This window comes from Phalacrocorax aristotelis, chromosome 8 (genome assembly GCF_949628215.1).
Source record: "Phalacrocorax aristotelis chromosome 8, bGulAri2.1, whole genome shotgun sequence".
Taxonomy (NCBI): domain Eukaryota; kingdom Metazoa; phylum Chordata; class Aves; order Suliformes; family Phalacrocoracidae; genus Phalacrocorax; species Phalacrocorax aristotelis.
Window position 1 is genome coordinate 32,978,197 of NC_134283.1, and position 26,684 is coordinate 33,004,880.

The 26,684-nt window shown below is 57.7% G+C and overlaps 4 protein-coding genes across 4 annotated transcripts; all 4 read right to left on the bottom strand.

Annotated features, from left to right (window-relative positions):
- Positions 1-1,054: 1,054 nt before the first annotated feature.
- LOC142061360 (protocadherin gamma-A12-like) lies at positions 1,055-5,992 on the bottom strand. The gene has a single exon (XM_075102304.1). The coding sequence runs from the start codon at positions 4,310-4,312 to the stop codon at positions 1,646-1,648; it is 2,667 nt and encodes an 888-aa protein (XP_074958405.1). The 5' UTR covers positions 4,313-5,992; the 3' UTR covers positions 1,055-1,645.
- Positions 5,993-6,031: 39 nt separating this feature from the next.
- Positions 6,032-9,549, bottom strand: LOC142061354 (protocadherin gamma-B5-like). Its single transcript, XM_075102287.1, has one exon. It carries the CDS (start codon positions 9,020-9,022, stop codon positions 6,464-6,466), a length of 2,559 nt encoding a protein of 852 aa, XP_074958388.1. The 5' UTR covers positions 9,023-9,549; the 3' UTR covers positions 6,032-6,463.
- A 7,285-nt stretch (positions 9,550-16,834) lies between these two features.
- LOC142061361 (protocadherin gamma-A2-like) lies at positions 16,835-19,802 on the bottom strand. Its single transcript, XM_075102305.1, has one exon. It carries the CDS (start codon positions 19,643-19,645, stop codon positions 16,979-16,981), a length of 2,667 nt encoding a protein of 888 aa, XP_074958406.1. The 5' UTR covers positions 19,646-19,802; the 3' UTR covers positions 16,835-16,978.
- A 2,241-nt stretch (positions 19,803-22,043) lies between these two features.
- LOC142061292 (protocadherin gamma-B5-like) lies at positions 22,044-25,109 on the bottom strand. The gene has a single exon (XM_075102126.1). The coding sequence runs from the start codon at positions 24,588-24,590 to the stop codon at positions 22,044-22,046; it is 2,547 nt and encodes an 848-aa protein (XP_074958227.1). The 5' UTR covers positions 24,591-25,109.
- Between the last annotated feature and the right edge of the window lie 1,575 nt (positions 25,110-26,684).

Consider the following 26,684-nt stretch of genomic DNA (forward strand, 5'->3'; position numbering starts at 1 on the left):
GGAGAAGCTAGGGCCATAACATAAATGGCACAGGTCTTGGCACCAGGTATAAAATCAAACCACTGCCCAGCCAAAAGCACGTTGACCCACCTATTTTCATGGGGTGGAAGCCAGCCTCTCACCCTCCTTGCTCGGCATTCTCAGCTGTTCATTCAACCATGGACAGTGCCAACTTTTGGCCATGTATCTGCCACAGCCAAAAGAGCATATGATTCAGAGACATTTTAGGGAAACAGATATCTATCAAAGTCATTATCTTGGCAGCAGTACACTTGCAAGGTATGAATGGAAACTGCTCCATCTGCCTGATAATTTTAACAGATCTCTACTTTTAAAGGACTTTCATCAGCCAAACAGAGCCCCAATTTTAGAACATGAGAGAAACAATGACAAAGTCATCAGAGGACTGTCATCCCCTTTTAGGAGATTGACAAAGGCGGACTTAGTGTAAATGGCAGAAGCTTTGGCACTAGGCGTGAAATTAAACCACAGCCCTGCCAGAGGTGGCATACAACCTCCTTTTTCTCCTGTTTCAAGGCCAGTCTCTCACCAATGCGGCACAGACGTTTCACCACACTTATGTGACAAGCAAAAACATTTCCTCCAGGCAAGAATTAAACTGCTATTCACAGGAAACCTCCAGCAACAGGAAAATGGAAGTACCCACAACTTGGTCAGGAGTCCAAACCAGGTGGTATCCAGACATAAGACACTTCGAGCCCTGTTTCCATAGCCCAGGAACACACCCTGGGACCTGACAAAACTCATGCCTTACCTCGACTGGTACATCCGCACACTCAGGATCCCTGAGACTCTCCTCAAACCCTTCACAACTTGCATCTTTCTAATTTACACATGCACTTCTAGATTAGGGCACTTAGAGAGTAGGCACAAAACAAAGAAACTTAGTGGGGAATGAATAATCGGTTGGCACCTCCAAAGATCCAGTTATGCTTTTATCATAAGTACAGATTTAAGCTGTTAGTTAAGAATCAATGACAACATGCAAGCACACGGGAAGCACCTCCCAGGGCTCCCAGGGCTCCCAGGGCCAAACTTACTCGGGAAGAAGAAATTCACATTGCATTAACCTACAGCTAGGCACTGAACAGGGAAAGGAGCAAACCATCCCTCTCATGTCCTTCAACAGCGCATTCTACTAATGGTCTTAAGTTCCCACGACTCTCCTCTCCACCCTCACACAACTTGCTCCGTGTTCTTTGACCCTCATAATTTGCAACAACATGACATCAAAGGTTCAGTGGCCCAGATCATTTCTCCATACAAGGCACCAGGATCACAGCATGGACTTCACACAGAGGTGTCCCTGCTCAAGCAGGGACGATGGACAAGATGATCTCCAGAGATCCCTTCCAAACCCTAGCATTCTGCGATACCATTCTGTGAAATCCACTCAAATTCACCTCCAACCCCTAACGTTCTGTGATTCTGTGACCTTTACCACTCTGTACTGAGAAGGAAGAATCACTTGTGTGCTCACTACACTTCAGAGGAGAAACAGCAAGGCTCTAAAAGTAAATGAGGAGCGGTCCTCCAAGACAGACTGGGTCAGGGAACACCGTGTGACACTGTAACGACGTGACACAAATACCCGCTCTAAACGCAAGGCCAGCCAACAGGAGCCTCAATTCTCCTGCCTCCCACAACAACGGCAACGCTGAGCCACAATCCCACGGCGTTTCCCTCCCGGCAGCAAGAGGCACCAGCACACGGCGCGGCGCTGGCCGAAGCGCTGCCTTCCTTGTAAGGAAGCCTCCCTACGCAGGACACAGAGCACGGGGGGATAGGGCAGAGAAGCAGCAGAGGGAAGCGTGGCAGAGGAAGTCTCGGCAGAGGAACTCACCGGGGCAGGGGCGGGGTCCGCGAGGCGGGCGCCGGCAGCGTCCTCCCCGAGCAGCGGCGCGGGCTCGTCGGGCGGCGGCCGGGCCGGGAGGGTGTCGCAGCAGCTGCCGCCCGACAAGCGGAGCTGGCTCTTGCGCGAGTCGGCGGTGAGCGACACCTCGTGCGAGTAGGAGTGCAGGAAGGCGCGGACGCCGTCGATGCCCACGAAGTGCGAGGCCGGGACGCCGCGCAAGGCGCCGCTGCCCGCCGCCAGCAGCTGCGAGCGGCGCCAGCGCCGCAGGCGCAGCGCCAGCAGCAGCAGCAGGAAGGCGAGGAAGAGGCAGGACACGGCCGCCACGGCCACCACCAGCCACCGCGTCAGGCTGCCGGCCGGCTCCCCCGCCGCCGCCGCCGCCGCCGCCGCGCTGCCCAGCTCCGACAGCAGCTCGGCCACGCTCTCGGCCAGCACCACCGTCAGCGTGGCCGTGGCCGACAGCGCCGGCCGCCCGTGGTCCTTCACCACCACCACCAGGCTCTGCCGCGCCGCGTCGCGGGCCAGCGGGAAGCGCGCCGTCCGCACCTCGCCGCTGTGCAGCCCCACGCGGAACAGCCCCGGCTCCGTCGCCTTGGCCAGCTCGTACGACAGCCACGCGTTCTGCCCCGCGTCCGCGTCCACCGCCACCACCTTGGCCACCAGCGCCCCGGGCTCGGCCGAGCGCGGCGCCAGCTCCACGCCCGCCCAGCCCGCGCCCGGCGCCGCCGCCGGCGGCGGGTACAGCACCTGCGGCGCGTTGTCGTTCTCGTCCACGATCACGAGCCGCACCGACACGTTGCTGCTCAGCGGCGGCGCGCCGCCGTCCTCCGCCCGCACCCACAGCCCCACCTCGCGCACCTCCTCGTAGTCGAACGGGCGCAGCGCGTACAGCGCGCCCGTCTCCGCCTGCACCGACACGTACGACGAGAGCGGCGCGCCCCGCACCCGCCCCTCCGACAGCCGGTACCGCACGCGCGCGTTCTGCCCCCAGTCCGCGTCCGCCGCCCGCACCGTCAGCACCAGCGCGCCCGCCGCGTTGTTCTCGGGCAGACGGGCGCTGTAGCGCGCCTCCGCGAACACCGGCGCGTTGTCGTTCACGTCCAGCACCCGCAGCGCCAGCACCGCGCTGCTCCACAGCGCCGGCGACCCGCCGTCCGCCGCCCGCACCGTCACGTTGTACTCCGACACCTCCTCGCGGTCCAGCTCTCTCGCCGTCACCACGCTGTAGTAATTATCAAACGATCTCTCCAGGCGGAACGGGACGCCCCCGTCCACCGAGCACCGCACCTCCCCGTTCGGCCCCGAGTCCCGGTCCTGCACGTGCACCAGGGCCACCACTGTCCCCGACGGCGCGTCCTCAGAGATCTCGCGCAGCGCTGACGACACTGTCAGTTCAGGCGCGTTGTCGTTCACGTCTGTCACCGTGATCACGACTTTCGCCGTGTCGGAAAGGCCCCCGCCGTCCCGAGCCTCAACCTCCAATTCATGTGAGGAGATTTCCTCAAAGTCCAGACTGTCCTTAACGGATATTTCTCCTGTCTCAGAGTCCAGGTGAAAAATTTCGGATGCTTGGTCTGAAGCTTTATGAAAACTGTATTTCACGTGCCCGTTCGTCCCCTCGTCGGCATCGGTGGCCGTGAGGGTGACGAGGGCGGAGCCCACGGGCACGTCTTCAGGCACGCGCACCGTGTACTCCGCCTGGCTGAAGGCGGGCGCGTTGTCGTTCGCGTCCAGCACCGCCACGCGGATCCGCGCCGTGCCCGTCCGCGCCGGCTCTCCGCCGTCGCTCGCCCTCAGCACCAGCTCGTGAAACGCCGCCGCCTCCCGGTCCAGCGCCTTCGCCAGCACCAGCTCGGGACGCTCATCCCCGCCGGCGCCCGCCTGCACGGCCAGCGAGAAGTGCTCGTCGCCGCTCAGCTCGTACCTCTGCACGCCATTCGGTCCCGCGTCCGGATCCTGCGCGTCTCGCAGGGGAAACCGCGACCCCGGGGCTGTCGTCTCGCTCATTCGCAGCTCCGTTTCTGCCTCTCGGAAGCTGGGCGCGTTGTCGTTTATGTCCGTGATCTCCACTTCGATTCCGTAAACTTGCATTTCCCCCTCCACTATCACCTCACAGCGCAGAATGCATTTCTCCACCAGCCGGCACAGCTGCTCTCTGTCTAGCCTCTCCGCCGTCACTAAATGTCCCGTCTTCCCGTGTAGAGCGAAATACTGTGTCCTACCTCTGTCCAAGACGCGGACGCCGCGGTGTCGGAGCGCCGGCAGCTCCAGCCCCAGGTCCTTGCCCACGTCGCCCACGAACGAGCCCTTCGGCACCTCCTCGGGAACCGAGTAGCGCAGCTGCCCCCACGCCGCCTCCCACGCCGCCGCCAGCACGCACCACAGCAGGGCTCGCTCCCGCCGGCCCCGCCGCCTCCCCGCCGCGCACATCGCCATCGCCGCCGCCGCCGCCGCACTGCCGCCGCACCGCCCGCCGATCCCGCTCCCGATCCGGCTCCGGCTCCGGCTTCGGTTCGCCGCTCCCGGCCCCTCCGCCCCGCTGCAGCACGGCTCCGCGCCGCGGGGACGCTCGCAGACCGCCCGGCCGCCGAGCCAGCCAGCCAGCGAGCCGGGCCGCAGCGGGCGGGGCTGCCTGCAGCGCCCCGGCCTTCCTCTCGCTCCTCCTCGGTCAACAGCGGCGCCCGCAGCCTCCTCCCGGCACTGCAGGCACCCACCGCTGCCCAGCGCCGCCCGCCCCGCCTTTCCCACGGGCGACTCGCGGGGGCGAGACCCTCATGGACACGGAGGCATCGGTGATCTCCTGCCTTGCCTTCTCTCGAGCCGATCTCTTCTTTGATCCTCGAGGCGATCGCAACCACAAAGAAGTAACACGCCTCCCGTTTGCGTGGTATTTCTATCTCACGGGAAAACGACTTGCTAATGCCCATATATGTGAAGTAAAATATTTTTTCGTACTATGATGCGCAGAATATTGTCAATCTTGCCCCTAGTCCAAAAGCACACTCTCTATCACGACCTGTCTAGCTTCAATGCATACCAAAACGCTTTCGGAAATACAAAGTGTTATTCAAATCCGCCCCACGGCAAAACAAAGATATCAGAGTCATTAACAGAAGGAGCTCGGTGCTTCAGTCCATACGGAATACGCTCAATTTAAGTACACCACGACCATGGGCTCGGGGATTTCTCCGTAAGAGACATTCCTGTTCTCACGCGGTACAGGAGAGGTGGGGAAGACACCCCTGTTACTCGAAAATCTTCTCGGCTTAATCCGCTTTCATGCTGTAGCTCACTCGATCACTTCGCACTGACTGTACTCCAACTGCCCGGGAGGCAGGAAGCACCCGCAGTGAACCTGCCCAGAATCATCTCCTCGGCTCCCGCCAACTGCGGGGGAAATGCCTTTGCGAGTACAGCAAGAAGAAAAACAGGTAGATCTGCCTGTGCTCCAGTGCCCGGCCTGTGTCCCACAACAGCACAATGGGGGTGACGGCACCACACAACATGCTGGCGTTGAACCAAGTTTTTCTTGTGCTGTAAGAGAACTACCCCCTTGAAAGAAGAGGCATTGTCTATGTTTAGTTAGCGTGAATCCAGATTCCTGTTTTCTTTTGGTTTTTGATCAAACATTGTTTGATGTTTTCATGTTTAACCTAAGGTGAGAGAAAGGAAAGCTTGGCCATTTAATCAAGCACTAACGTTCCTTTTAGAAGAAAATAAAGGAGAGTTGGCAAGAGAAAATAGCCTTGAATTGTCCTTACAACAATGCGCGTGTAAACGAGACCATATATGGACAAAAAGGGTTAGGGTAGTTCATCTGTAAAGACCATCAAGGACCCCCGAAGGGAGGAAGACGTGGGCAGAAGGATCTGAAGCAGAGCCAAGAGTAGTGACTGAATGCCATTACGCAACGTATGTCGATTATAACCTACGTAGATTATAATGAATATATAGGCAGAAAACGTATCAATAGGCAGAAAGTGTATGAATTTATTGTATAAATATAAGGAAGGAGCTAGCTCCGGGGTGGGTGATTTGTGGAAAACCACCGAGCACCCAGACTTGTGCAACCCTGAAATAAATGAGCAATGTCTCTCCTGAGTGTGTGACCATTGACACATTGCACAGCGGGCAATGAAGCTGTTTTTCAGAGAACAGTGCGCTCATTTTCCCGATACACATTTATAGAATCAAGTAATTCCGTAGACCCAGGAAGTGACTTTCCCTTTCCCAGAAATCACTGTGATGGTTTCATGCCTGCTAGAAAGTATCGTTCTGTGTAATACTCATGCAGGTGACTCTCTGGGAAAAGGGGATAGGAAAAGAAAGTAGGCTCCAAAATACTACTCGCGATTATTTGTTCACGCACCACCAGCGGATCTCATTCTACACAGTAAGGATCCGTTTTCAGCAGTACTAACGCATGTGAGGTTGGACAACGCGAGAGCTGTAGACAGAACCCTCTCCGGTGAACCCGAACCTGTGATCACCAAGGAGTGCGGCAGCTAACTGCCTGCTCTTAGGGGAAGGGAGTTAGGCCGATCTTTCTTGCACTCCTTCACGGAGACACGGATCAGCACTCCCCAGTCACGCCACCCGGGGAAAGACAGGGGGAAAGGGACGACGGTTCAGTGGGGCTCGAGGAGAACAGCGAGAGAGCGCGGGCTTACAGACCTGCGTTGCGCCGGGGTCCGCGGGCGGCTCTCCCGCGCCGGCGCTGCTGCTCGGGCTCCGCTTCCCGCAGGGCTCCCCGCCGAGAAGCTCCTCCGCCGGCAGGCTGGGCAGCGGCGGCGGCGGCGGCGGCGGCGGCGGCAGCCAAGGGCCCTCGGCGGCGGCGCGTCCCGGCGCCACGCACAGGTTGTAGGAGTAGGGCAAGGTGCCCTCGCAGAAGTCGGCAGGGAAGGCGGCGGCGCCGGCCACGGAGAAGCGCTGCGCGCCCAGGCAGCGCAGGACGGCGGGCGGCCCGGCCCGGCGCACCCGCGCCACGGCGGCCAGCGCCACGCTCAGCAGGAACAGGGCGGAGAGGAGCGCCAGCGCCAGCACCAGGTAGAACTGCAGCTCCGCCGGCGAGTCGGCGCCCGCCGCCCGCTCGCTCAGCTCCGGCAGCGCCTCCTGCAAGCTCTCGGCCAGCACCACGTGCAGCGTGGCCGTGGCCGACAGCGCCGGCTGCCCGTGGTCCTTCACCACCGCCACCAGCCGCTGCTTCGCCGCGTCCCTCTCCGACACGGCCCGCGCCGTCCGCACCTCGCCGCTGTGCAGCCCCACGCGGAACAGCGCCGGCTCCGGCGCCTGCACCAGCTCGTACGACAGCCACGCGTTGCGCCCCGCGTCCGCGTCCACCGCCACCACCTTGGCCACCAGGTACCCGGCCTCGGCCGACCGCGGCACCACCTCGAACGGCACCGCCCCCGCGCCCGCCCCCGCGCCCGCCCCCGCGCCCGCCCCCGCGCCCGCCACCGGCCACAGCACCCGCGGCGCGTTGTCGTTGCGGTCCAGCACGAAGACGCGCACTGTTGCCGTCGAGCTCCGCGCCGGCGACCCGCCGTCCTGCGCCCGCACCGCCACCGCGAACTCGCGGCACTGCTCGTAGTCGAAGGAGCGCTGCGCGAACAGCGCGCCCGTCTCCGCCTCCACCGACACGTACGGCGACGCGCCCGCGCTGCCGCCCGCCAGCCGGTAGCTCACGCGCCCGTTGGCGCCCGCGTCCGCGTCCCGCGCGCGCACCCGCACCACCGGCGCGCCCGCCGCGTTGTTCTCCGCCACGTAGGCGCTGTAGGCGGCCTCCTCGAACACCGGCGCGTTGTCGTTCACGTCCGACACCTCCAGCACCAGCGCCGCGCGGCTGGAGAGCGCCGGGCTGCCCCGGTCCCTGGCCACCACCGTCACGCGGTGCTCGGCCGCCAGCTCCCGGTCCAGCGCGCTCGCCGTCACCACCTTATACGAGCCTCCCGACGATGCCACGATCGACAGGGGCGCCTCGCCCGACAGCTCGCACGACACCTGACCGTTCTCGCCGGAGTCCGGGTCGCGCACTTTCACCAGGGCCACCACCGTGCCGGTCGGCGCGTCCTCAGGCACCGGGCTCGACACCGACAACACCGTGATTTCGGGTGCGTTGTCGTTCTCGTCCGACAGGTCGATCTGCACTTCGCAGTGACCCGTGAGTCCGCCGCCGTCCCTCGCCTCCAGGCTGAAGCTGTATTTGCTCTTCTCCTCGAAATCGAGGGGCCCCGCCGTCCTGACCTCGCCGCTGTTGCTGTCGACAGCGAACAACGCGCGGACACCATCCGCGACGTTGCCGAAGGAGTAGGAGACCCGCCCGTTGGAGCCCGCGTCCGCGTCCGTGGCTCGCACCCGCAGCACCAGCGACCCCGCCGGCAGATTCTCCCGCACTCGCGCCTCGTAGACGCTTTTACCGAACACGGGCGCGTTGTCGTTGGCGTCTGTCACGTTGACGCGAACCTGGACGGTCCCGGACCTCACGGGGTCCCCCCCATCCACCGCCGTCAGCACCAGCACAAAGGAGCTCTGCTTCTCACGGTCCAGTGCTCTCTCCAGCACTAATTCCGGCTGCTTGCTTCCACCCGGGTTCTCCCTCACGGCCAGAGCGAAGGACGGGTTGCTGGTGAGCTGGTAAGTCAGCAGCGAGTTGCTGCCCACGTCCGCGTCTCGGGCCATCTCCAGCGGAAAACGAGCCCCGGGAAGCGTCCATTCAGTGATCTCGAGGTCCAGCGCAGCCTTGCTGAAGGCCGGGGAATTGTCGTTGACGTCCTGGATGGCCACCTCGACGTGGAAAACATTGAGCGGGTTCTGCACGAGCGCCTCGAAGCTGACGGAGCAGGACGCCGACTCGCCGCACATCTCCTCCCGGTCCAGCCTCTCGCTCACGTAGAGGTTCCCGGACTCCCCGCTCACCGAGAAGTATTGCTTCTCGGCGCCGAGCCGCAGCTTGCGTGCGGGCAGGTCCGCCGGGCTCAGCCCCAGGTCCCGCGCCAGCGGCCCCACCAGCGAGCCTCTGCCCAGCTCCTCGGGGATGGCGTAGCGGATCCGCTCCGCCGCCGCCCGGCACCACAAGCACAGCAGCAAAGCGGGCAGCAGCACTCGCCCGGCCGCTCGCCGCCGGCTCTGCCTCTGCCTGCCCGCCATTCTCGGCAGCGCTCGCCGCGCTCCTCCCTCCTGCCGCTGCCCTCCCGCCCTTCCGGCCACTCTCCGCAGCGAGCGCAGGGGCCGCCGGACGGCAGCGATCTCGGCGCCGCCTCGGACGCCGCTGCTCCCCGCGCCGCGCCGCCGCTCGCCGCTGCTGCCCGTGCCGATGCCGAGAACGGCCGGCGCCCTGCGAGCGACCAGCCTGCGGGGGCAGGTCGCTGCGGCGGCTCCGGCTCCAGCCCCGCCGGCGGCTCCGGCGCCGCTCCGCGTCGGCCAACAGCGGCACCCGGAGGCGCCGCGACGCCACTGCAGCCGGCTGATGGCCGCGCTCACCGGGGGCCGGGCGTTTCACGGGCGGTCAGCGGCTGCGTCCAGCCTTGGGGTCTCTCTTCTCTGGAAACAGGCAGCGCAGAAGCACTTGCTTCCTGCAACGCCAGAGGCGTTTAACGCTGAGGTACACTCTCGGGTAGGTCATCTCCTTGAGTCGCAAATGTCAGAAGGAAATCTTCATGGCAGAGCAGTAAAGAAAGGAACTCAGCTGGCCTTAATAAAATCAAGACAGAAGTATAAGAGCAAGAAATTATATTAGAGCTAGGGAAGGCTTTTTGCGCTTTTTAGCACTCTGTTAGTTATTTTCAATTCTGCTTTCCTTACCGGGAACGAATACCAAGAAGGAAATATCTCTTTTGGAGTAATCAGTACGTCATCAGAAACAGAATAAAGGAAAAGCATGATGGGTCTGTGCAAAGGATTTCCAACTTCCCTGCATTTCTTCCTTTTCCTCATGTGCATCTCTGATGTTTCTCCCATGGATTATTTTTCTTGTAGGGAGAAGAACAGTTACAGTGAGGAATACCTCACCCAAAAGTTGAGGTGTGTAGCTCTATGCCAGGACAGCAGAATAACTTTGTTATTGTGTTTCTGAGTCACAGATGAAGTTCCTTCTTTACATCTCCATACTCGAGGGGGAAAGCCATGTGAGATCTCACATAGAAACATAGAATGGCTCAGGTTGGAACAGACCTTTAAAGATTAACTAGTTGAACCACTCTGCCACGGGCAGGGGCATCCTTCACTACAGCCTGTTTCTCAATGCCCCGCCCCCCAAACTGACCTTGAACTCTTCCAGTGACGGCAGCACATCCACAACTTCTCTGGGCAGAGTGCTCCAGTGTTTCACCTCCCTCATCATAAAACACTTCTGCCTTATCTCTGGTCTAAACCTCCCCTCATCCAGTTTAAAGCCATTAACCCTTGTCCTGTCACAATAGGCCCTGGGAAGAAGTCTCTCTCCATCTTTCTTATAGGTTCCCCTTATATATTGAAAAGGTGCAACAAGGTCTCCCCAGACCCTCCTCTTCTCCACACCAAAGACCCTCAACTGTCTCAGCCCTTCTTCATAGCAGAGGTCTTCCAGCCCCTTGACAATTTTTGTGGCTCTCCTCTGGACCTCCTTCAACAGCTCCATGTCCTTCTTGTAGTATAGGCCCCATAGCAGTATTCCCGGTTGGGTCTCATGAAATGGAGTAGAGGGGGAGAATGCCCTCCCTCAACCTGCTGGCCACACTCCTTTTGATGCAACCGAAGACACCATTGTATTTCTGGGCAGCAAGAGCACATTGACAGCTCATGTCCCATTTGGCACGCACCGGTACACACAGGTCCTTCTCAGCGAGGCTGCTCTCAATCCATTCATCCCACAGTCTCTGTTGAAATTCGGGATTGCCCCAAACCAGGTGCAGGACCTTGCACTTGGCCTTGTTGACCTTCATGAGCTTTGCATGGTCCCACTTCTCCAGCCTTTCAAGGTTGCCCTGGATGGCATCTCTTCTCTCTACCAGATCAAAGGCACCACTCAGCTTGGTGTTGCCTGCAAGCTTGCTGAGGGTGCGCTCAATCCCACTGTGTATGTCACTGAAGAAGGTACTAAACAACACTGGTCCAAGTACATACCCTTGAGGAGCACCACATGTTCTTGGCTTCCACTGATCCATTGACTAGAACTCTTTGGAGATTGCCATCTAGCCAGTTCCTTATCCATCTAACGGTTCGTCTGTCAAGCCCATGGCTCTCCAATTGTGAGCACCCACGTGTCTATGAAAGCCTTTCCCGTTACAGCTGTAAACACCAAATGTATGTACAAAAACTGCACCTGCATTGAGACAACTGGAAGAGATGTGACCTTCCACATACGTATTGAGCAGAAGCAAATCAAATTGCATATTACTTCATTAGGCACACAGCAGTATTAAGTATGACAAGCAAGGAAATGGCCGTCCATTCTTCTATACCCCAACACCTCAGGGCTTCCCTGTCATCTCTCCAACCCTACAAAAGCTGCAGGTTTGATACTGACCTTCTCATAATTGGCAATACATATCATCAGTGGATAATGCACAGCGTCACACCAAGAAGGGAGGTACATTGTCTCCCCACCAACATTCTGAGAAAAAAACTAAGGATTGTAAAGCACGCAAGGGATAAACAGCTAGGATAAGAGAGGGGTAGTCAGCCAACAGAGAATGAGTCATCAAACTTTCAGGTTTAGGGGGAATCCCCTCCCCTCTTTTATCACAGGCACTCTTCCACAGAGATGTGACTACTACTAAGGTCCTGTTGAGATGCTTCCCCCGCCCCGCCCGCGACATTAGCAGCGTACAGTCATACCCTCGCACCTCTTGCCTTTCACACTCACTGTAGCTTGACCAAGCACTAACTCATGGCACACTCCAAAACAAAGCTATCTTGGTAATAACAAGGTAACCTACATATGAGTCCAGGAAGCATTAGAAGAAAAGTGTTGTCAGAAAACCTCATTGGAGGGACATCTTGGTCTTCTACTGCAGGCATTGAAATTCATCCCTGAAAGCACCTGGAAGTCACTGACGTCTCAAGCACAAGTGTAGCTTTAAACTGTTACTGAGAACTACATAGTAGGTGGTTTCAGTTTATGAAATAGTCACCAGCTCATGTGAGCTGCTCATGTCCCACCAATAGGAAGTCATCAGTATAAACACCTTATCATGGACCTCTTTCTCAAGCTTAGTCTTCTGAGATATTAAAACAGATTCTCTATTAGCTTCTGCTTCCTTCACCTCACACCTTAAATTCTGTCTTAGCGAGTTGAAGGAAGGATTTGCTGCAAAAAAAATCGATGCAGAGTTTCAACTGCAAGAGCACTGTCCAGAAATGGGAGAAAGGAACCACAACCTTCCAGGAAACAAAGGCCTGGAAAAACCCTGCAATTACAGCTATGAGGAAGGTGTACATCCAATGATACAGGGGGATACAGATGGGTAAAGGAGGATTCTCGCAGGAATTATGAGCCATTCTGCACGTTCATCATTGTTCCACATGCACATTTACTGTGCAAATACTTCACGACGGAAGAACTACCATCGCCTTGTAGAACAAGGAATCCACAATCACAGCATGAATGGCAACAGGCCTTGGCACCAGGCGAGACGTGCAAGCCTTGCTCAGCCAAGGTCTCATTGGTCCATGTATTTTCCTGGTTGGGAGCCAGCCTCTCACCCTCCTTGCTCTGCATTCACAGCCTTTAGTTGCACCACGGACAATATCCAATATTTTGGCCATATGTCAACCACAGGCAAAAGAGCATTTCGTTCAGTGACATTTTAGGGAAACAGAGCTATATCAAAGTCTTTGTCTTAGCAGCCACAATGAGGACCAGCTTTAGACCTGGACAAAAAACAAACCAAGGCAAAATGGGAAACACTGCAGAAGTGAAGAAATCATAGCTTAACATTCAGTCAGCTGTAGTACTTACACAAGAAGGGTATTTAGATGCTAAAAAGTCCACAGGAAGCCCACAGAGGTGCTCACAGCATAGGTGGACCATAGCCACAGTTCCTCAAGTTCAATTCTTTGGACAATAAACAAAGGAAATACATGGAACCACAACTGTGGGCCCCATAGAACAACTAGCAGAAACTGGACTTTTATACCATCTTTACATCCAGAAAACATGGAAAGAAAACTTGCATACACAACTTAGCCTCAGGCCTTACTGAGAACAAGGATCACATCATGGATGCGTGTGTGAGAAACAGCTCTGAAATTAGGGTTTTTTTTTCCAGAAAAAGAGATTTCTCTGCTCCTCACAGCAATTTGAGGGAATGTAAAATGTTCCCAAGTGCTTAAGCGATATGCCGCTCCAATAAAGACTCAGCCATAGAGGTATCAACTCAAACACTATCATTCTTCTTCAGCACATGGGCAACATGGAAGATACATGATGCTTAAATCTTAACCTAAAATGAACGTCTATGCTCAAGAAATACCATTCATGGGAAACACCATGCAACACAAAAGCAAACTGAGGGAACCACAACTCATCCAGTTTGAGTCCAAGTAAGGTGATCCCAAAAATAAGACACCTTCAGGCTCTTTTTCAGAAGGCTGGCAACGAACCCTGAGAATTAACAAAACACATGCCATGTCTCTACCGGCAGCTCCTCACACGCAGCACCCCCAAGACTCTCCTCAAACCCTTCACACCTCCCATGGTTGTCAATGATCATCATCAGCTGCAGATAGACTCCATCGAAACAACAGATGCACAGATAACTTCCCCTTACCATGGATAATGTTTGACTGCTCACCATGTGTATGTGACAAGGAAGAACATTTCTTCCAGTGGCATTTTAAGGAAACACAAGGAGCAAGGCAAAATTAACACATGCAGAATGGAAGGGAACAGCACATACACTTCTAGGTTATGGCACTTAGAGAAGATACATAATTAAGATATTTAGTAGATAGTGAGCAGACAGTTTGCTCTTCCCAAAGCTCCCATTATGGCATTTGTCATAAGTACAGAATTAAGCTGGTAGTTAAGAGCTGATGACAACCTGCAAACACACAGGAAAAACCTCTCAGGGCTCACAGCCAAAAAGCTGCCTTAGCCAGAAAAAAAAAGTCTTCTGCCAAACTTTATGGGATGATGAAACTCACAATGCTGGGCGCTGAGCAGGGAAAGGAGAAAACCATCTCTCTTCTGTCCTTCAACAGCCCCTCACAAACAGCTCCCACGACTTGCATCTCCAGCCCTTCACAACTTGCACGGTGCTCTTTGACCCTCATAATTTGCAAGCACTTGTCATCAAACAGCCAGTCCCTCACACATCCAGTTCCTTTTCCAATAAGTCCACCTTAAAGTTGGGGAATCAGCAAAACACCTCTCCCGTTCCCTCCAGTAGCCCTTCACACACAGCCACCCAGAGACTTTCTCAAAAAGCCACAACTTTTATGACTCTCTTTCGACTTCATAACAGGCAGACAGACTTTGTCAAGGGAGCAGTTGTTGCCCAGCCCATTCCTCCACTTGGTGCACAAGGATGGCAGCATGGACCAATGCAAAGACATTTCATTGCTCACCATGTTATCATGGAGAAACATAAAGGCTGAGAAGAGTAGAAACAATGAGCAGCTGTGTTACACACGGGGCCATGAACATTGTCTTTCTCATCCTACTCAAACACAATTGCTACCAGGAAGATATCAGACCCTGTTAATAATGCAAACTTCCACTTGCTAACAACGTCATACGTCCGTTCAGAGGAGCCAATACTGACAGGAAAACCGGTATTACGCATGTCAGGAGACAAAATGAGAAATTACCTCACCTGTGATGAAAACACGTAAGTTTAGTAAAAGATACTAAATAGACTGGTCCAAGTACGGACCCTTGAGGAACACCACAAGGCAAGAGTTAGAAGCACAGAAATGAAGGGATCACGTGACGTAATTTTTCTTAGGCCAAATTTGTTGAGCAGGAGTAACGCAAATTGCATGGTACTCCATTAGGCACATGGTTGTGGTAACAATGACAAGCAAGGAAATGACCATCTATTCTTCTATACCCCAACACCACAGAGCTCCCCTGTCTTCTCTCCAACCCTACACAAGCTGCTGGTTTGCATGTGACCTTTTCATAATTGGCGAAAGCATATCATCAGAGGATAATGCACTACGATCACACCAAGAAAGGAGGTACATTTGACTCCTCACCAACATTCTGAGATGATAAAGAAAGATTCTAAAGCACATGAATGATAAACATCCAAAATAAGAGAGGAGCAGTTATCCAATAAAGAATGGGTCATCAAACTCATGCTTTAAGGGGAATCTCCTCCACGTAAAGAAACTCTACATCACGACATTCCAGGGAGATACAGATGGATAATGGAGGTTTCACACAGGAATTATAATCCCATGCATCATCATTCTAGATATACACGTACGCTCAAATACCTTATTATCAAAGGACTGCCATGGCCTTTCAGTACGGAGAAGCTAGGGCCATAACATAAATGGCACAGGTCTTGGCACCAGGTATAAAATCAAACCACTGCCCAGCCAAAAGCACGTTGACCCACCTATTTTCATGGGGTGGAAGCCAGCCTCTCACCCTCCTTGCTCGGCATTCTCAGCTGTTCATTCAACCATGGACAGTGCCAACTTTTGGCCATGTATCTGCCACAGCCAAAAGAGCATATGATTCAGAGACATTTTAGGGAAACAGATATCTATCAAAGTCATTATCTTGGCAGCAGTACACTTGCAAGGTATGAATGGAAACTGCTCCATCTGCCTGATAATTTTAACAGATCTCTACTTTTAAAGGACTTTCATCAGCCAAACAGAGCCCCAATTTTAGAACATGAGAGAAACAATGACAAAGTCATCAGAGGACTGTCATCCCCTTTTAGGAGATTGACAAAGGCGGACTTAGTGTAAATGGCAGAAGCTTTGGCACTAGGCGTGAAATTAAACCACAGCCCTGCCAGAGGTGGCATACAACCTCCTTTTTCTCCTGTTTCAAGGCCAGTCTCTCACCAATGCGGCACAGACGTTTCACCACACTTATGTGACAAGCAAAAACATTTCCTCCAGGCAAGAATTAAACTGCTATTCACAGGAAACCTCCAGCAACAGGAAAATGGAAGTACCCACAACTTGGTCAGGAGTCCAAACCAGGTGGTATCCAGACATAAGACACTTCGAGCCCTGTTTCCATAGCCCAGGAACACACCCTGGGACCTGACAAAACTCATGCCTTACCTCGACTGGTACATCCGCACACTCAGGATCCCTGAGACTCTCCTCAAACCCTTCACAACTTGCATCTTTCTAATTTACACATGCACTTCTAGATTAGGGCACTTAGAGAGTAGGCACAAAACAAAGAAACTTAGTGGGGAATGAATAATCGGTTGGCACCTCCAAAGATCCAGTTATGCTTTTATCATAAGTACAGATTTAAGCTGTTAGTTAAGAATCAATGACAACATGCAAGCACACGGGAAGCACCTCCCAGGGCTCCCAGGGCTCCCAGGGCCAAACTTACTCGGGAAGAAGAAATTCACATTGCATTAACCTACAGCTAGGCACTGAACAGGGAAAGGAGCAAACCATCCCTCTCATGTCCTTCAACAGCGCATTCTACTAATGGTCTTAAGTTCCCACGACTCTCCTCTCCACCCTCACACAACTTGCTCCGTGTTCTTTGACCCTCATAATTTGCAACAACATGACATCAAAGGTTCAGTGGCCCAGATCATTTCTCCATACAAGGCACCAGGATCACAGCATGGACTTCACACAGAGGTGTCCCTGCTCAAGCAGGGACGATGGACAAGATGATCTCCAGAGATCCCTTCCAAACCCTAGCATTCTGCGATACCATTCTGTGAAATCCACTCAAATTCACCTCCAACCCCTAACGTTCTGTGATTCTGTGACCTTTACCACTCTGTACTGAGAAGGAAGAATCACTTGCGTGCTCACTACACTTCAGAGGAGAAACAGCAAGGCTCTAAAAGTAAATGAGGAGCGGTCCTCCAAGACAGACTGGGTCAGGGAACACCGTGTGACACTGTAACGACGTGACACAAATACCCGCTCTAAACGCAAGGCCAGCCAACAGGAGCCTCAATTCTCCTGCCTCCCACAACAACGGCAACGCTGAGCCACAATCCCACGGCGTTTCCCTCCCGGCAGCAAGAGGCACCAGCACACGGCGCGGCGCTGGCCGAAGCGCTGCCTTCCTTGTAAGGAAGCCTCCCTACGCAGGACACAGAGCACGGGGGGATAGGGCAGAGAAGCAGCAGAGGGAAGCGTGGCAGAGGAAGTCTCGGCAGAGGAACTCACCGGGGCAGGGGCGGGGTCCGCGAGGCGGGCGCCGGCAGCGTCCTCCCCGAGCAGCGGCGCGGGCTCGTCGGGCGGCGGCCGGGCCGGGAGGGTGTCGCAGCAGCTGCCGCCCGACAAGCGGAGCTGGCTCTTGCGCGAGTCGGCGGTGAGCGACACCTCGTGCGAGTAGGAGTGCAGGAAGGCGCGGACGCCGTCGATGCCCACGAAGTGCGAGGCCGGGACGCCGCGCAAGGCGCCGCTGCCCGCCGCCAGCAGCTGCGAGCGGCGCCAGCGCCGCAGGCGCAGCGCCAGCAGCAGCAGCAGGAAGGCGAGGAAGAGGCAGGACACGGCCGCCACGGCCACCACCAGCCACCGCGTCAGGCTGCCGGCCGGCTCCCCCGCCGCCGCCGCCGCCGCCGCCGCGCTGCCCAGCTCCGACAGCAGCTCGGCCACGCTCTCGGCCAGCACCACCGTCAGCGTGGCCGTGGCCGACAGCGCCGGCCGCCCGTGGTCCTTCACCACCACCACCAGGCTCTGCCGCGCCGCGTCGCGGGCCAGCGGGAAGCGCGCCGTCCGCACCTCGCCGCTGTGCAGCCCCACGCGGAACAGCCCCGGCTCCGTCGCCTTGGCCAGCTCGTACGACAGCCACGCGTTCTGCCCCGCGTCCGCGTCCACCGCCACCACCTTGGCCACCAGCGCCCCGGGCTCGGCCGAGCGCGGCGCCAGCTCCACGCCCGCCCAGCCCGCGCCCGGCGCCGCCGCCGGCGGCGGGTACAGCACCTGCGGCGCGTTGTCGTTCTCGTCCACGATCACGAGCCGCACCGACACGTTGCTGCTCAGCGGCGGCGCGCCGCCGTCCTCCGCCCGCACCCACAGCCCCACCTCGCGCACCTCCTCGTAGTCGAACGGGCGCAGCGCGTACAGCGCGCCCGTCTCCGCCTGCACCGACACGTACGACGAGAGCGGCGCGCCCCGCACCCGCCCCTCCGACAGCCGGTACCGCACGCGCGCGTTCTGCCCCCAGTCCGCGTCCGCCGCCCGCACCGTCAGCACCAGCGCGCCCGCCGCGTTGTTCTCGGGCAGACGGGCGCTGTAGCGCGCCTCCGCGAACACCGGCGCGTTGTCGTTCACGTCCAGCACCCGCAGCGCCAGCACCGCGCTGCTCCACAGCGCCGGCGACCCGCCGTCCGCCGCCCGCACCGTCACGTTGTACTCCGACACCTCCTCGCGGTCCAGCTCTCTCGCCGTCACCACGCTGTAGTAATTATCAAACGATCTCTCCAGGCGGAACGGGACGCCCCCGTCCACCGAGCACCGCACCGCCCCGTTCGGCCCCGAGTCCCGGTCCTGCACGTGCACCAGGGCCACCACTGTCCCCGACGGCGCGTCCTCAGAGATCTCGCGCAGCGCTGACGACACTGTCAGTTCAGGCGCGTTGTCGTTCACGTCTGTCACCGTGATCACGACTTTCGCCGTGTCGGAAAGCTCTCCTCCGTCCCGTGCCTCAACCTCCAATTCATGTGAGGAGATTTCCTCAAAGTCCAGACTGTCCTTAACGGATATTTCTCCTGTCTCAGAGTCCAGGTGAAAAATTTCGGATGCTTGGTCTGAAGCTTTATGAAAACTGTATTTCACGTGCCCGTTCGTCCCCTCGTCGGCATCGGTGGCCGTGAGGGTGACGAGGGCGGAGCCCACGGGCACGTCTTCCGGCACGCGCACCGTGTACTCCGCCTGGCTGAAGGCGGGCGCGTTGTCGTTCGCGTCCAGCACCGCCACGCGGATCCGCGCCGTGCCCGTCCGCGCCGGCTCTCCGCCGTCGCTCGCCCTCAGCACCAGCTCGTGAAACGCCGCCGCCTCCCGGTCCAGCGCCTTCGCCAGCACCAGCTCGGGACGCTCATCCCCGCCGGCGCCCGCCTGCACGGCCAGCGAGAAGCGCTCGTCGCCGCTCAGCTCGTACCTCTGCACGCCATTCGGTCCCGCGTCCGGATCCTGCGCGTCTCGCAGGGGAAACCGCGACCCCGGGGCTGTCGTCTCGCTCAGTCGCAGATCCGTTTCTGCCTCTCGGAAGCTGGGCGCGTTGTCGTTTATGTCCGTGATCTCCACTTCGATTCCGTAAACTTGCATTTCCCCCTCCACTATCACCTCACAGCGCAGAATGCATTTCTCCACCAGCCGGCACAGCTGCTCTCTGTCTAGCCTCTCCGCCGTCACTAAATGTCCCGTCTTCCCGTGCAGAGCGAAATACTGCGTCCTACCTCTGTCCAAGACGCGGACGCCGCGGTGTCGGAGCGCCGGCAGCTCCAGCCCCAGGTCCTTGCCCACGTCGCCCACGAACGAGCCCTTCGGCACCTCCTCGGGAACCGAGTAGCGCAGCTGCCCCCACGCCGCCTCCCACGCCGCCGCCAGCACGCACCACAGCAGGGCTCGCTCCCGCCGGCCCCGCCGCCTCCCCGCCGCGCACATCGCCATCGCCGCCGCCGCCGCCGCACTGCCGCCGCACCGCCCGCCGATCCCGCTCCAGCTCCGGCTCCGGCTCCGGCTCCGGCTTCGGTTCGCCGCTCCCGGCCCCTCCGCCCCGCTGCAGCACGGCTCCGCGCCGCGGGGACGCTCGCAGACCGCCCGGCCGCCGAGCCGAGCCAGCCAGCGAGCCGGGCCGCAGCGGGCGGGGCTGCCTGCAGCGCCCCGGCCTTCCTCTCTCTCCTCCTCGGTCAACAGCGGCGCCCGCAGCCTCCTCCCGGCACTGCAGGCACCCACCGCTGCCCAGCGCCGCCCGCCCCGCCTTTCCCACGGGCGACTCGCGGGGGCGAGACCCTCATGGACACGGAGGCATCGGTGATCTCCTGCCTTGCCTTCTCTCGAGCCGATCTCTTCTTTGATCCTCGAGGCGATCGCAACCACAAAGAAGTAACACGCCTCCCGTTTGCGTGGTATTTCCACCGCAAATGAAACAGGCTTTTGCAATGGTGGTATCATATAGATATACGTTTTCTTAATGCGCCGTGCAGAGTAGGATGACTCGTATTCCATTAGTCCAAAAGCACAATCCCCACCACGAATTGGACACCTTTTTGTAGCAGTCGTGCTTGAGGGACGTTTTCCCCGCCCTTTCTGCAGATCAAAACACCGTCATGAGGTAGGGGAACTACTCACGAACGGTCGGGACTGTCAGTCCCCGCGTCCCGCACTACCGGCACTGCCCGTCAGTCTTGACTTCGTGGCTTTTCACCTGCGCATCGGAGGCGATAGAGCTAGAACTGCAGTGACTAAAACTTGTTGCTTTGGGGGAGTCAGAAAGGCTTCCAGACAAGAAGCGCCTAAACAAAAATTTACGACGGTAACATTTGACCTTAGAAAAGCAGATGTACAGAACCATAAAGATAAGGAACTGCAGAGCAAAGCACTACACCAGAACAGACTATCCCTCAAGGACAGTACACACGTGATCTCAGAACGGAGTTTGCGCGAAAGGAAAAGTTAACTAGCGGACACAGTGAGCAGAAGTATATCCTTTACCCAGAGACCCCTGACGACCACCCGGAGACATCAACAGGCATGCGCAAAGGACATCTGCATAAGATAAGGAGTTCTCAGAAAATAAAGACTATGTATATCTTTTCTCGGAAAACTAAGGAATATGTATGTAAAGCTTGTAGAAGTTATTCAACTAACTTTGTGCGGGAACCCACAGTAGGAGGAGTTATCCCCTGTAAGTCCATCGCTGCAATAAAGAATGCCTGCTTAATAGTCCTTCAGACTGTTGAGTCCTGATTTGGGATTTTCACGGCATCAGAGGCTGCTCTGAATCAGCCTCCACCTCTCCCCCTTCTCCAACCACCCGCTCGGAGTTTTTGATTACAACCTTACACTACAGGCCATGCTTACACTTAGGGCTTAGTGCTCCATTCTAGAGTAACTCAGCAATAGGCAGCAATGCACATGCACTCGCTGTTCGGGGTATTACAAAATAAAATAAAATAAAATAAAATAAAATAAAATAAAATAAAATAAAATAAAATAAAATAAAATAAAATAAAATAAAATAAAATAAAATAAAATAAAATAAAATAAAATACAATCCTTTGGGTAAAGAGGGATACAAAAGGAAAAGAGAGCCAGTTTACTCTGAAATACTATTTCACTGCAATACTAGAGGTTTGGGGTTTCTTTTTTTTTTCCTTTTTTCTTTTTTTTCCTTTTTTTCCCTAGCAAATTATTGTTCTAAGTGTGGAATAGTCTCGGAGGTATGACATATTTTCACCAAAATCCTGCAGGGCAGCCGGAGAAGACAAGTGCAGCTGCACACCCCAAACTGTGGGGACCATCGATAAATATGCAAATGGACTTTACTCAAGTGCCCACACTGCCATTTTGGGAATCTCCTTGACGTTTGATATATGTTTTCTAGATCCTAGACACCTGCCCTTCTAAACAGACGAATGCAACAACTATTGCAAAAAATTGCTGAGAGAAGTAATTCCTCTGTCACTTTTCCATTCATGGCGCCACACGCACGTTTCCTTTGGGAGTCCAGCACCCAAAAATCATTCACCAACGGCTTTATGCCCAGCTATCAACCCGATCCAAGTACATCGTTTCCGGGAAAAAGCGGTAAGGAAGAAAAAACCTCCAACACCAAGCGTCAACCCCATTTTCCAGACTCCGCCACGCACCATCAGCGGATCCGTTTTCAGCGGTACTAACGCATGTGAGGTTAGACAACGCGAGAGCTGTAGACAGAACCCTCTCCGGTGAACCCGAACCTGTGATCACCAAAGAGTGCGGCAGCTAACTGCCTGCTCTTAGGGGAAGGGAGTTAGGCCGATCTTTCTTGCACTCCTTCACGGAGACACGGATCAGCACTCCCCAGTCACGCCACCCGGGGAAAGACAGGGGGAAAGGGACGACGGTTCAGTGGGGCTCGAGGAGAACAGCGAGAGAGCGCGGGCTTACAGACCTGCGTTGCGCCGGGGTCCGCGGGCGGCTCTCCCGCGCCGGCGCTGCTGCTCGGGCTCCGCTTCCCGCAGGGCTCCCCGCCGAGAAGCTCCTCCGCCGGCAGGCTGGGCAGCGGCGGCGGCGGCGGCGGCGGCGGCGGCAGCCAAGGGCCCTCGGCGGCGGCGCGTCCCGGCGCCACGCACAGGTTGTAGGAGTAGGGCAAGGTGCCCTCGCAGAAGTCGGCAGGGAAGGCGGCGGCGCCGGCCACGGAGAAGCGCTGCGCGCCCAGGCAGCGCAGGACGGCGGGCGGCCCGGCCCGGCGCACTCGCGCCACGGCGGCCAGCGCCACGCTCAGCAGGAACAGGGCGGAGAGGAGCGCCAGCGCCAGCACCAGGTAGAACTGCAGCTCCGCCGGCGAGTCGGCGCCCGCCGCCCGCTCGCTCAGCTCCGGCAGCGCCTCCTGCAAGCTCTCGGCCAGCACCACGTGCAGCGTGGCCGTGGCCGACAGCGCCGGCTGCCCGTGGTCCTTCACCACCGCCACCAGCCGCTGCTTCGCCGCGTCCCTCTCCGACACGGCCCGCGCCGTCCGCACCTCGCCGCTGTGCAGCCCCACGCGGAACAGCGCCGGCTCCGGCGCCTGCACCAGCTCGTACGACAGCCACGCGTTGCGCCCCGCGTCCGCGTCCACCGCCACCACCTTGGCCACCAGGTACCCGGCCTCGGCCGACCGCGGCACCACCTCGAACGGCGCCGCCCCCGCGCCCGCCCCCGCGCCCGCCGCCGGCCACAGCACCCGCGGCGCGTTGTCGTTGCGGTCCAGCACGAAGACGCGCACCGTTGCCGTCGAGCTCCGCGCCGGCGACCCGCCGTCCTGCGCCCGCACCGCCACCGCGAACTCGCGGCACTGCTCGTAGTCGAAGGAGCGCTGCGCGAACAGCGCGCCCGTCTCCGCCTCCACCGACACGTACGGCGACGCGCCCGCGCTGCCGCCCGCCAGCCAGTAGCTCACGCGCCCGTTGGCGCCCGCGTCCGCGTCCCGCGCGCGCACCCGCGCCACCGGCGCGCCCGCCGCGTTGTTCTCCGCCACGTAGGCGCTGTAGGCGGCCTCCTCGAACACCGGCGCGTTGTCGTTCACGTCCGACACCTCCAGCACCAGCGCCGCGCGGCTGGAGAGCGCCGGGCTGCCCCGGTCCCTGGCCACCACCGTCACGCGGTGCTCGGCCGCCAGCTCCCGGTCCAGCGCGCTCGCCGTCACCACCTTATACGAGCCTCCCGACGATGCCACGATCGACAGGGGCGCCTCGCCCGACAGCTCGCACGACACCTGACCGTTCTCGCCGGAGTCCGGGTCGTTTACGTTCACCAGGGCCACCACCGTGCCGGTCGGCGCGTCCTCGGGCACCGGGCTCGACACCGACAACACCGTGATTTCGGGTGCGTTGTCGTTCTCGTCCAACAGATCGATCTGCACCTTGCAGTGACCCGTGAGTCCGCCGCCGTCCCTCGCCTCCAGGCTGAAGCTGTATTTGCTCTTCTCCTCGAAATCGAGGGGCCCCGCCGTCCTGACCTCGCCGCTGTTGCTGTCGACAGCGAACAACGCGCGGACACCATCCGCGACGTTGCCGAAGGAGTAGGAGACCCGCCCGTTGGAGCCCGCGTCCGCGTCCGTGGCTCGCACCCGCAGCACCAGCGACCCCGCCGGCAGATTCTCCCGCACTCGCGCCTCGTAGACGCTTTTACCGAACACGGGCGCGTTGTCGTTGGCGTCCGTCACGTTGACGCGAACCTGGACGGTCCCGGACCTCACGGGGTCCCCCCCATCCACCGCCGTCAGCACCAGCACAAAGGAGCTCTGCTTCTCACGGTCCAGTGCTCTCTCCAGCACTAATTCCGGCTGCTTGCTTCCATCCGGGCTCTCCCTCACGGCCAGAGCGAAGGACGGGTTGCTGGTGAGCTGGTAAGTCAGCAGCGAGTTGCTGCCCACGTCCGCGTCTCGGGCCATCTCCAGCGGAAAACGAGCCCCGGGAAGCGTCCATTCAGTGATCTCGAGGTCCAGCGCAGCCTTGCTGAAGGCCGGGGAATTGTCGTTGACGTCCTGGATGGCCACCTCGACGTGGAAAACGTTGAGCGGGTTCTGCACGAGCGCCTCGAAGCTGACGGAGCAGGACGCCGACTCGCCGCACATCTCCTCCCGGTCCAGCCTCTCGCTCACGTAGAGGTTCCCGGACTCCCCGCTCACCGAGAAGTATTTCAGCTGCCGTTTAGCGGCGGACGCCATCCGCAGCTTGCGTGCGGGCAGGTCCGCCGGGCTCAGCCCCAGGTCCCGCGCCAGCGGCCCCACCAGCGAGCCTCTGCCCAGCTCCTCGGGGATGGCGTAGCGGATCCGCTCCGCCGCCGCCCGGCACCACAAGCACAGCAGCAAAGCGGGCAGCAGCACTCGCCCGGCCGCTCGCCGCCGGCTCTGCCTCTGCCTGCCCGCCATTCTCGGCAGCGCTCGCCGCGCTCCTCCCTCCTGCCGCTGCCCTCCCGCCCTTCCGGCCACTCTCCGCAGCGAGCGCAGGGGCCGCCGGACGGCAGCGATCTCGGCGCCGCCTCGGACGCCGCTGCTCCCCGCGCCGCGCCGCCGCTCGCCGCTGCTGCCCGTGCCGATGCCGAGAACGGCCGGCGCCCTGCGAGCGACCAGCCTGCGGGGGCAGGTCGCTGCGGCGGCTCCGGCTCCAGCCCCGCCGGCGGCTCCGGCGCCGCTCCGCGTCGGCCAACAGCGGCACCCGGAGGCGCCGCGACGCCACTGCAGCCGGCTGATGGCCGCGCTCACCGGGGGCCGGGCGTTTCACGGGCGGTCAGCGGCTGCGTCCAGCCTTGGGGTCTCTCTTCTCTGGAAACAGGCAGCGCAGAAGCACTTGCTTCCTGCAACGCCAGAGGCGTTTAACGCTGAGGTACACTCTCGGGTAGGTCATCTCCTTGAGTCGCAAATGTCAGAAGGAAATCTTCATGGCAGAGCAGTAAAGAAAGGAACTCAGCTGGCCTTAATAAAATCAAGACAGAAGTATAAGAGCAAGAAATTATATTAGAGCTAGGGAAGGCTTTTTGCGCTTTTTAGCACTCTGTTAGTTATTTTCAATTCTGCTTTCCTTACCGGGAACGAATACCAAGAAGGAAATATCTCTTTTGGAGTATTCAGTACGTCATCAGAAACAGAATAAAGGAAAAGCATGATGGGTCTGTGCAAAGGATTTCCAACTTCCCTGCATTTCTTCCTTTTCCTCATGTGCATCTCTGATGTTTCTCCCATGGATTATTTTTCTTGTAGGGAGAAGAACAGTTACAGTGAGGAATACCTCACCCAAAAGTTGAGGTGTGTAGCTCTATGCCAGGACAGCAGAATAACTTTGTTATTGTGTTTCTGAGTCACAGATGAAGTTCCTTCTTTACATCTCCATACTCGAGGGGGAAAGCCATGTGAGATCTCACATAGAAACATAGAATGGCTCAGGTTGGAACAGACCTTTAAAGATTAACTAGTTGAACCACTTGCCACGGGCAGGGGCATCCTTCACTACAGCCTGTTTCTCAATGCCCCCCCCCAAACTGACCTTGAACTCTTCCAGTGACGGCAGCACATCCACAACTTCTCTGGGCAGAGTGCTCCAGTGTTTCACCTCCCTCATCATAAAACACTTCTGCCTTATCTCTGGTCTAAACCTCCCCTCATCCAGTTTAAAGCCATTAACCCTTGTCCTGTCACAATAGGCCCTGGGAAGAAGTCTCTCTCCATCTTTCTTATAGGTTCCCCTTATATATTGAAAAGGTGCAACAAGGTCTCCCCAGACCCTCCTCTTCTCCACACCAAAGACCCTCAACTGTCTCAGCCCTTCTTCATAGCAGAGGTCTTCCAGCCCCTTGACAATTTTTGTGGCTCTCCTCTGGACCTCCTTCAACAGCTCCATGTCCTTCTTGTAGTATAGGCCCCATAGCAGTATTCCCGGTTGGGTCTCATGAAATGGAGTAGAGGGGGAGAATGCCCTCCCTCAACCTGCTGGCCACACTCCTTTTGATGCAACCGAAGACACCATTGTATTTCTGGGCAGCAAGAGCACATTGACAGCTCATGTCCCATTTGGCACGCACCGGTACACACAGGTCCTTCTCAGCGAGGCTGCTCTCAATCCATTCATCCCACAGTCTCTGTTGAAATTCGGGATTGCCCCAAACCAGGTGCAGGACCTTGCACTTGGCCTTGTTGACCTTCATGAGCTTTGCATGGTCCCACTTCTCCAGCCTTTCAAGGTTGCCCTGGATGGCATCTCTTCTCTCTACCAGATCAAAGGCACCACTCAGCTTGGTGTTGCCTGCAAGCTTGCTGAGGGTGCGCTCAATCCCACTGTGTATGTCACTGAAGAAGGTACTAAACAACACTGGTCCAAGTACATACCCTTGAGGAGCACCACATGTTCTTGGCTTCCACTGATCCATTGACTAGGACTCTTTGGAGATTGCCATCTAGCCAGTTCCTTATCCATCTAACGGTTCGTCTGTCAAGCCCATGGCTCTCCAATTGTGAGCACCCACGTGTCTA

Bases quoted from the DNA above. Each gene is read 5' to 3' on its own strand.
- LOC142061360 (XM_075102304.1), bottom strand. From the start codon at position 4,312: ATGGCGATGTGCGCGGCGGGGAGGCGGCGGGGCCGGCGGGAGCGAGCC.
- LOC142061354 (XM_075102287.1), bottom strand. From the start codon at position 9,022: ATGGCGGGCAGGCAGAGGCAGAGCCGGCGGCGAGCGGCCGGGCGAGTG.
- LOC142061361 (XM_075102305.1), bottom strand. From the start codon at position 19,645: ATGGCGATGTGCGCGGCGGGGAGGCGGCGGGGCCGGCGGGAGCGAGCC.
- LOC142061292 (XM_075102126.1), bottom strand. From the start codon at position 24,590: ATGGCGGGCAGGCAGAGGCAGAGCCGGCGGCGAGCGGCCGGGCGAGTG.